This window comes from Cupressus sempervirens, chromosome 9 (genome assembly GCF_028749045.1).
Source record: "Cupressus sempervirens isolate cs-2001-9-10 chromosome 9, ASM2874904v1, whole genome shotgun sequence".
NCBI lineage: Eukaryota > Viridiplantae > Streptophyta > Pinopsida > Cupressales > Cupressaceae > Cupressus > Cupressus sempervirens.
The window spans coordinates 295,564,290-295,573,891 of NC_143126.1; the positions used below are offsets into that span (position 1 = coordinate 295,564,290).

Consider the following 9,602-nt stretch of genomic DNA (forward strand, 5'->3'; position numbering starts at 1 on the left):
ATTTGACCTACTAGGCCAATAAGTCCTAGAAAATAGGAAACTTGGAGATCTGGTAGGAAAGATAAACCAAGATCATTAGAAATGGGATCAATTGGGTTGGAAATAAGAGGGTTAGAAGACAAACACTCCTACAAAGTGATGATGAGTGACCATGGTAGTTGGTGAGTGAACTTACTAGTAGAAGTTCAAGAAGTAGGTTGAGTTTCAATTGGTAGAGAGACTCTAATGTGTGTGGGAAAGAATTGAATTTCCAAAGGGAATAGGTTTGAGGAAAGAAATAATCCTCGAAGGTATAGGAGTGGCCTTGGTGAGGAGTTTAGAGCAACTCATTGTGGGAATCTCCCTATCACTGAGATAATAAAATATGTAAAAATTTATTTTTGTCTATTTGGTTTGATAAAATATATAAAATAAGTAAGTTAATAACTAAACAATTCATTTAGCAATAGAATACTTATCTAATTAAATAATATAATAAATTATTCAAAAGGGACTAGAAGAAAAAAATAAGAAAATCCTTCCAAGACCACATGCTTTCTTCTACCATATTCTTATCTTATCATGCATCTCCCTCAAACTACTTCCCCTTATTTGTTCCTTAATATGGAGTAAATTATTATTTTTCTCTCTCATCATGGTATCAAATATCATCTTATTCTCTCATACAAATTATATTTCATACATATTACACGTCTTCTCCTCCTTCTTGGTCCATGATTACTCCACTTAAGCCTCCTATAGCTCCTACCACATCAATTGTCCCCACTAATTCTTTGACTATTATGATTCCTACTTACAATATTATCTATTTTACCACCTTGACTACCTCTATTCCATTCATAGTTTTATTTTTTGATCTCTTTGTATTTGAGAACCTCACTATGTTTTTTTTAATCTATTTGCATAAGCTACACTTATCTGAATTCCTTTTGGGAAAATATGCATCTTATATTGTTGTGGAGTTTCAAAAATCCTCAAGTAGGAGATTGTTTGTTAGGTGAAGCTGAATTAAAATCAAAGGTTAATTATTTCTACTTTCTTGAGTGCAATTTCCCCCCAAATTATTTATGCAAGGGATTAGGAGCAGTGCCCCCAAGATGGGATCAATTAGCAACACCGTATCACAGTATAGGGTGGGGTTGAGCGGCAACACCTAGGAACGGGGGTTTTGGGGGTTAGTGCCCCCCAAAGTTCAACTAAATTTATTATTTTAAAAGGAATTAGCTATTATTTTTCTATTGGATGACTTCTTCTAGCCCCAATTTTGTAAGCGACAAAAATCTTGTATGAAATGGCTTAGGGTTATGGATTTAATAATGTAAGATGGGATTGTAGCTTCTTGCAATGGTATTGAGTTGTAATTGAAGGATTGTGGATTATAATTAGGTTGTAATCACTGAATAGTAAGAATATTGGACTCGTTCTTTAGTGGATGTAGCCCAAGGATTGGGTGAACCACACTAAATATTTGTGTCCAGTGTTCTCTTCTGTGTGCTTTATTATTTCCCGATATTGTATATATATATTTACATGTAAATTTTTTTATTTTTGTCTTGTTAATCTTAACATTTTACACCTTATTTAATAATATTTTTTATTTTAAGATTCTATTCATTTTGTAATGTTGCACCTAGATGGACTTGCACAACATGTAGAAAATCATATAGAATATTCTTGGAAGCACATAATGTTATATTCTAACATCATAATATTGTATTATTGTAATAATCTAATATTGAGAAAATTAAATTAATAAAGTACCTAATATTAAAAGTGGTGTCAAGTGTTTAAGCAACTAAGGGTTTCAAAACATGTGGTTGATGTAATACTACTTGGTGGATTTGTGTGAGATCTTGGATCTACAAAAGTGATTGCAAGGGTGAATTTTGAAAGGAGTTAGGGTTATCATTTGAAGAGACTATGAGCATTAATACATGGGATGTGCACAGTTTTGTTCTTATTCACACAAATTTCTTGTTGACAGATTGAGTTTCAAAGGATTTTTTGGATGTATTATAAATTTTTTTCTTTTTGAATAATAAATGGACGGTTGATGTTTTTGGTGGTTGGGTTTTTCCATTATGAGTGTTTTCCTAAGGTATATCTCAAGTAGCACATTGTTGTGAATATGTTGCCTATTCTTATGCATGTATACTCTAAGAACTTATTTGATAGATTTATCTTATGAGTTATGTAGAAATTGGCATATGTATGGTTAAAAATTTCTTTACTATTCTATGTCTTATAACAAGAACTTTGCATACACATCAATTTTTTGCAAGTTTTCTTATGTACCTTGGAGACACTCATACAAAATTTAGATAAATTTAAAATAATATTTAATGCCATGATTAAAAGAAAAATAATTGATAGGTAAAATATTATGATTTAAGATTGTTACATATCATCTAAATTTTGACTTCATGGTACATTATTGAGATGTATAATGGAACTTGTGACCCAAATACATAATTTCTCTCTTTTATTGGAGCATGTATGCATTCTTCATATGAGAGTAAAGCTAAATTTGATCTAATTAGTTCAAACAATTATGTAATTAAATGGTTCTTTCATTTCCTCACACATCCATAGGTTTCATGGTTTAATTGAATTTACTAATTGATTTGTTATGATTGAGATCATTTAGTTTACTTCTGGATACTCTATTGAAAAATCTAAGTATATTCTTGATTTTCTCTAAAAAATTTACATGGAATATTATGAGCTTACTCAAACTACCTTAACTTATAGAGTCAAGTTTGAGACTTAGTCCTCTTCATCATTAGTTGATGGTATTTTATATCAATAACTTGTGGTGAACCTCATATATCTAATTCATAATCTTCATTTCATATGGAATGGACATAGTCTCTTAGTTTATGCAAGATCCACATGGCCTACACTAGAAGGAAGCAAAGAAAAAAATTCAATTTTATTGAGGATAAATTCATAGTTATCAGATTCACTATGTAATAGTTGTCAATATTGATTTGGTGTAATATACACATTCATTTTAGAAAATAAATCTTCAAGAACAAAAGTCCACTTTGGTTTATGCCACATCTTTTGTAGGTTTAGGTTTCATTTTATGTTTAGCCAATAAGTTCTCTACTATATCTCTATCTTTTTTAGAGCATAACTCTTGAGGGGTTATATTATTATGATCACCAAAGGTATCTTCAAGACACCCTCACAATTTTGTTACCCAATACAAAAGACCATCTTTAATTTTCATTTTGATAGAGAGAATACCATTTAGATATCATAGAATATAGTCTACATCAATTAGGTTTATATGTAATGTATTTTAGACCTCATTCATGAACATGTCATTGATCTTTGGTGCCAACTTTAGATTGGACAACTGAAATTTTAAGAAACCCTTTCACAGAGATAAAGCTTTTAATGTTATACCTTTATCTAGGGTGAAAGAAGCTTTATCTATAAGACTACTTGATCATCTCTAAAGTTTTCTTAATTTTATTGGTATATCCTTTCTAGGATGATTTTGTTTCTTATATTTTTCTTCCTGAAATCATTTTCTACATAAGTTCTTAATACAATTATACATTTCTGGAAATCAAGCTTCATTTTATTCATATTCATATAAACTATTCTAATAAGTGGCATTAATTGTAGCTATACCACATACAAAAATAATAATAGTTATTATTATATTATTCACCTAAGCTAAGTTGACTACCACTATGAATAGTAGTAATATCACTACTTATATTAGTACGAAGAATATACTACTAACAATCCTTTCTATATTCCTCACCACTATGAATAGTAGTAATATCACTACTTATATTAATATAAAGAATATACTACTAACAATCCTTTGAATATTCCTCATCATAAGTAATATGAAGAATATACTACTAACGATCCTTTTTATATTCCTCATCATGACTAAAACTAAAACTAGTCTTCATTAAAAAAAAAAAAAAACCCTTGAAAGAGTAGAAATAACAAACCAGCATGAGAATAGATTAAGATTAGAGCACATATCAAACCTAACATTAAAAAAATGCCACTACACATTTGTTTAGAAAATTTGATTTAGATTTGTTTGGCACGTCTAACTGATTAATAACACCATTGCTAACCACGAATATAACATGTTTTTAAGCAAGGTTTGGAATCTCACATCATGTGCTCACCTTAAGATATAAATCTTGTTAAATGTAATAGATAGGCAGGTTTTGTCAGGGACTGTAGTTTTCAGTTAAAAATAATTCGGTGCAAGAACGTGTAGGAATCCCATGCTATTGATTAAGCTTTTAATGAATAAGAAATACAATTTGCAAAGCATATACCCAATTCACATATTCGGTTTGCAGGGCATATACCCAGCGAACTAACCCTAAAATGAAAGTAAGTGTCGTTTTCTCAAAGCAATTAGAAACTAGAAATTGCTTGTTTATTTACTTTACAGACGCGTACACTACATCATCTAATAACAACAAAAACAATAATAATAAGAAGAAGAAGAAGAAGTCGTATTGGCCAATACAAACACCACCAAACTTTCTAGAATTTTGTCCCGTGAAGTTTTGGAAGAAGTCTTTTTTAGTCTCATCTTAAACTGCTCACGCTGCATGATTAGATGCGTCCTTGTTTATTACATCGATCCTCAAAAAGCTTATAAAAAGAGCTCATCAACAATGCAGATAGAAGGGAAAAGAAAAGATGGGAAGTTATAATCCTCTTCGTGTGATTGTACTCGTAGTGTTTCTGTTTGAGTTTTGGGCTGTTTCAACGGCCACTACTTCCTTTGATTTCTATTATTTCGTGCAGCAGGTATTAAGTTACATGGTGGAACAAAACATGTGTGTTGTACTCTTTGGTCTTGTTTTATGCAATGTGATTTGTTGGGTAAATAGATTGGGATTGATGAATGCAGTGGCCGGGATCATATTGTGGTACAAGAAGAGGATGTTGTTATCCTCGCACTGGGAAACCTGCATCAGATTTTTCCATTCATGGCTTGTGGCCCAACTATAACACTGGAAAATGGCCACAGTTTTGTGATTCCTCTAGTCATTTTGATTTCTCCAAGGTGATCTTTCTGCACTTAATCATAACTGTTTAAACATTACATACTATAGTAAAAACTAAGCTTGGAAAAATTAAGGCACGAGTGGATATTGGGTTTCTAAATGGTTTCTGTGGTGGCCTTCTTTGATTGGTAGTTCGCAGGCTTTGTGTCTTCGCCAGACTGCTTCAGTCGGAACCTTCCATCAAAAAAAAATTAAAGCCTGGAAAGAATAAATCAACTCTGATTATTTAACACTTTTAATCTAAGAATCAAACCGTTTGTTTTAGATATATCTAATTTTTAAAAAATTGATATAGAAAAGTAAATGTTCAAATAATATGCTGATTTATCTTTATGATTTTTCACAGGTCTCAGATCTAGTGGGGGAGTTGAATCGTTATTGGGGATCGTTGAGCTGCCCAAGTAGTGACGGGCACAAATTTTGGGGCCACGAGTGGCAGAAGCATGGTACTTGTTCTCTCAATATGAACGAGCATGACTACTTTGAAAAGGCTCTTTCTTTACGACACAAGATTGATCTTCTCAATGCCCTTAAATCTGCAGGTAATTTACGTGCTTTTTTTAAGTAGTAGAAGATTTTGTAGAAGTTTGGTATTAGTATAGTGTGATGATTAAAATGTGAAGATTTTATTCTTGTTTTACTAACAATCTATCTTTATGTTAAAGATGAGGTTTATTATTTGTTATCTAATTGATTTATAGGTTAGATGTAAATGTATTTTTTTTCTTAAAAGTTATCATGTAGTGAGATAATTTATATGCGGTATTGTTGTTCTTGTCATCAACATTTATATTTCATTGAATTGTTATTGTCAGTTATTATGATGAAACTTTGTGACCTCACTAGTTCAAAAGTCTGATTTAAAAGTTTTATCCTTCTTAAAAGTGATCACATAGCATAATAATTTTATTGTGGTGTCCGTGTTCTTGTTATGAAGATTTACATTTCATTGAGATGTTATCGTTGACTAGTATGGTAAATATGAGATCCCCTTTTTGTGACCTCATTGATTTATAGGTCTAGTTCTAAAGTATTTACCCCTCGTAAAAATAACTAAATAGGGTGATGATTTAAATGCGACAGTGTTGTACTTGTCATTAAGATTCATATTTCATTGAGCTATTATTTTTTATTATTAGCATTGAAGATGAGAACTCCTATTTGTGACTTCATATGATTCATGGGTCCAACTAAAGAGTCTTTTATCCCTCTTAGAAATAATCTTATAGTGCAATGGTTTAAATGTGATGTTGTTCTTCTTGTGCCAAGATTTATATTTCATTGAGATGTTATTATAGATTATATAAAAAAAGAGATCCATTACTTGTGACCTTACTGATTCAAAGCTTCAAAACCAAAGTGTTTCCCCTTTTATTAGAAATTCATTCACTATAATGGTTTAGATTTAATCTTGGTCTACTTATCATCAATATTAACATTTCATTTTGTTGAAGTAGGAGTAGGAGTGTGAGTGGATTTAAATTTTTTGTCCCTCTTAGAAATGATCACATAGCATGATGATTTTATTGTGGCATCGTTGTTCTTGTTATCAAGATTTGCATTTCATTGAGGTGTTATTGTTGACTGGTATGGTAAAAATGAGATCCCCTTTTTATGACCTCATTGATGTATAGATCTAGTTCGAAAGTACTTATCCCTCTTTAAAATATCTAAATAGGGTGATGATTTAAATAGGGTAGTGTTGTACTTGTCATTAAGATTCATATTTCATTGAGCTGTTATTTTTTATTGTTAACATTGAAGATGAGAACCCCTATTTGTGACCTCACATGATTCATAGGTCCAACTCAAGAGTCTTTATCCTTCTTAGAAATAATCTTATAGTGCAATGATTTAAATGTGATGTTGTTATTCTTGTCGTCAACATTTACATTTCATTGAGATGTTATTATAGATTACATTGAAAAAGAAGTCCTTTGTTTGTGACCTCATCAATTCAAAACTTCAGAACTAAAATGTTTCCCCTTTTTGAAAAATTCATACAATATAATAGTTTAGATATAGTGTTGGTCTACTTATCATCAATATTAAAATTTCATTTTGAAATTTTAATATTGTCAACTTGTATGCTAGAAACAAGGTTTCCTATATATGACTTCATTGATTTATAACTCCATGTCGAAAACAGTAACATTCATCCTATTTGTCTAACAATCTCCCCCATATGCGCAGGTATTAAACCAGATGGAGGAGAATACCGCGTGAGTGATATCAAAGAAGCGATTAGGAATGCGATTGGGGAGGAAGTAGGAGTGGATTGTAATGTAAGCGAGGAGGGTGAGCATCAACTGAACGAAGTATACGTGTGTGTTGATAAATCTGACGCTTCCACAGTTATCAAATGCCCCATTTACCCACATAGCAAGTGCCGTTCTACTGTTACGTTTCCTCCTTTTGGAGACGACGACGAGGTTTCAACTTCTTCTGGATCGGACGAGCTTTAGGTCGAGCAAGTCCACCAATGACAAAAATTAGAGAAATAAAGCTTACCATGCAAAACTTCACCCTACACGTCATGAGAACTAGTTCTTTTTTCTTCTCATTCTTGGCAATGCCATGTCTTAAAGCTTTCTCACCGCCTTTTGTTGTTTCATAATGTCAAATAAGTGAGTGGACCTAGTCACAAGTTATTCTATAACCTTGGTCCACAATTTTCCTTATTGTATTTGGAACAAGGAAAATAAATGCACAATACAATTGACTTAGGGTTTCATTTGGTGGGTACAATCAACATAGCTAATTTATGAAGAGTTAGAAAATACATGCCATGATAGATTGTAATAAGTTAGAAGGACAATAATTTATGATTGGTTTCTTATAATTAAGTTGCAATTAATTGATGAGATTCTAAATTTAGTTTACTTTGAACTAAGTTGGACCTACATTTAAGTTCTTCAACGCTTTATATCCAAATAAATATATCTTACAATAATAAACAATACTAATTAGTTTTTTAATTAAAGTTATATTTGGAACATAGTAGTGTCGAAAAGAACCTTGGATGTTTATTTTGTTTTAAGGGACCATTTTTGACTTCTTTAAAAAAAGTGCAAACAATTTCTCCCCAAAAAATGATTGATGATGCACATAAAAATTGTTGTGGTTTGCTAGTTGCTAGTCTGTGTTTTTTGTTGGTTGTTGGATGTTTAGTGGGTTTTATCTTTATCTAGCAAAGTCTTACTTTTTGGTTTTTAGTGTAACTTATCTTATGTAACTTGACTAGGGTTTCAATTCCCTTAAAACCCATTTTTACCTTAATCCAAAAATAAATTATAGTTTTTATGATGTTTTTAATTAGAAAAACTATGTTTTGAGGGAACTAGAAACCCCTTACAATAAATAGAAGTAATTTAACATTAAACCCCAAAATATAACTATGCCAAACAAGCTAGCAAGACAAGACACTAAAAACCAACATTTCCAAAGAAGATAACTGCCCAAGACAAACCACAAAAGTAGAGTAGGGAGCCACACTAAAGAGGGGCAAAAGAGATTGGCAAAATATAAGAAAATAACAGTAACCCCAATCTACCACGAGGGAAAGAAACTAGGAATCCTCATCCTACACAAAACAAGGAAAATGTCAGGATTTTCCTTTGCGCCCCTTCTTTTTAGAGCATAGCATCATGTCAAAATGAGGTGACAACTTCTTATGGTGTTTTTCAATAACTATGATCCACACCTCCTCAACTATAAAAGCCTTCTCTTGCCAATCCTGAGGAAGAGACCCCAAAATAGAAGCATGAAAAGATCCAACTACCATGAAACTAGGAGGATCATTTTGGATAGACCCAACAATATCAGAATAAACAATATGACCAAATCCAACAGTAGTAGTTATCTTAGTACATTATGCCTCCTCCATCAAAGGGAAGATATCTGATCCAACATTACCAATTACAATAGAAAAACCTATAGGAGAAATAGAGAAACCAAATGTTTTTGTCTAAAGTGGTAGCAATCCATGAGAAGATTTACCAACAAACCCAATACGTGAAGAACCAACACTAGAACCAACAAAATTTATAAAATTTCAAGCATCAACACTACCAGAAGCAACTCTAGTATCATCAACCAAAACAAAATGAATGGGAGAGACTTTCATAGGACCAATAGGCCTAGTATAATAGAAGGGGAATCCTACACAATAATTTAGAAAAATATCTTCTTAGCAATAGTATAATATTTAGAAGAGGTGCTCTATTATTATGTGGAGCCTAAGGGTGTGTACGCCAAGATGGTGTACAAAAAGGGGGGTATAAGTGGAAACATTATTTCTAAAATCAGGTAAACCTAATCTTAAAAGACCCATTTAGGGATCGTGCACTCAAAATGAAATAATATGCAAAACAAAAATGTTGTACTAGTCTGAGTCTAGTTTCTAAAATACTAAGGTTTTTTAAAAATGGATAAAATTAAGAGAGTCAAACATCGTGCCCACAAAAAAAATTCCTATATTTGATTGAAAAGCATATCATAGTAGTTTATGTGTGCTCCAAAAAACATGTAGTGGTA

The 9,602-nt window shown here is 31.8% G+C and overlaps 1 protein-coding gene across 1 annotated transcript; it reads left to right on the plus strand.

Moving 5' to 3' along the window:
- The first annotated feature begins 4,645 nt into the window (after positions 1-4,645).
- Positions 4,646-7,908, plus strand: LOC149538569 (ribonuclease 3-like). The gene is made up of 4 exons (XM_089799876.1): positions 4,646-4,806; positions 4,910-5,065; positions 5,413-5,608; positions 7,260-7,908. The coding sequence occupies exons 1-4, from the start codon at positions 4,696-4,698 to the stop codon at positions 7,529-7,531; spliced, it is 735 nt and encodes a 244-aa protein (XP_089656002.1). The 5' UTR covers positions 4,646-4,695; the 3' UTR covers positions 7,532-7,908.
- The last annotated feature ends 1,694 nt before the right edge of the window (positions 7,909-9,602 follow it).

What these genes read in the sequence shown, in the direction of transcription:
- LOC149538569 (XM_089799876.1), top strand. Translation starts at nt 4,696, where the DNA reads ATGGGAAGTTATAATCCTCTTCGTGTGATTGTACTCGTAGTGTTTCTG. An exon ending in GTCATTTTGATTTCTCCAAG is followed by an intron (nt 5,066 to 5,412) that starts GTGATCTTTCTG and finishes GATTTTTCACAG; the next exon opens with GTCTCAGATCTAGTGGGGGA. An exon ending in CAATGCCCTTAAATCTGCAG is followed by an intron (nt 5,609 to 7,259) that starts GTAATTTACGTG and finishes CCATATGCGCAG; the next exon opens with GTATTAAACCAGATGGAGGA.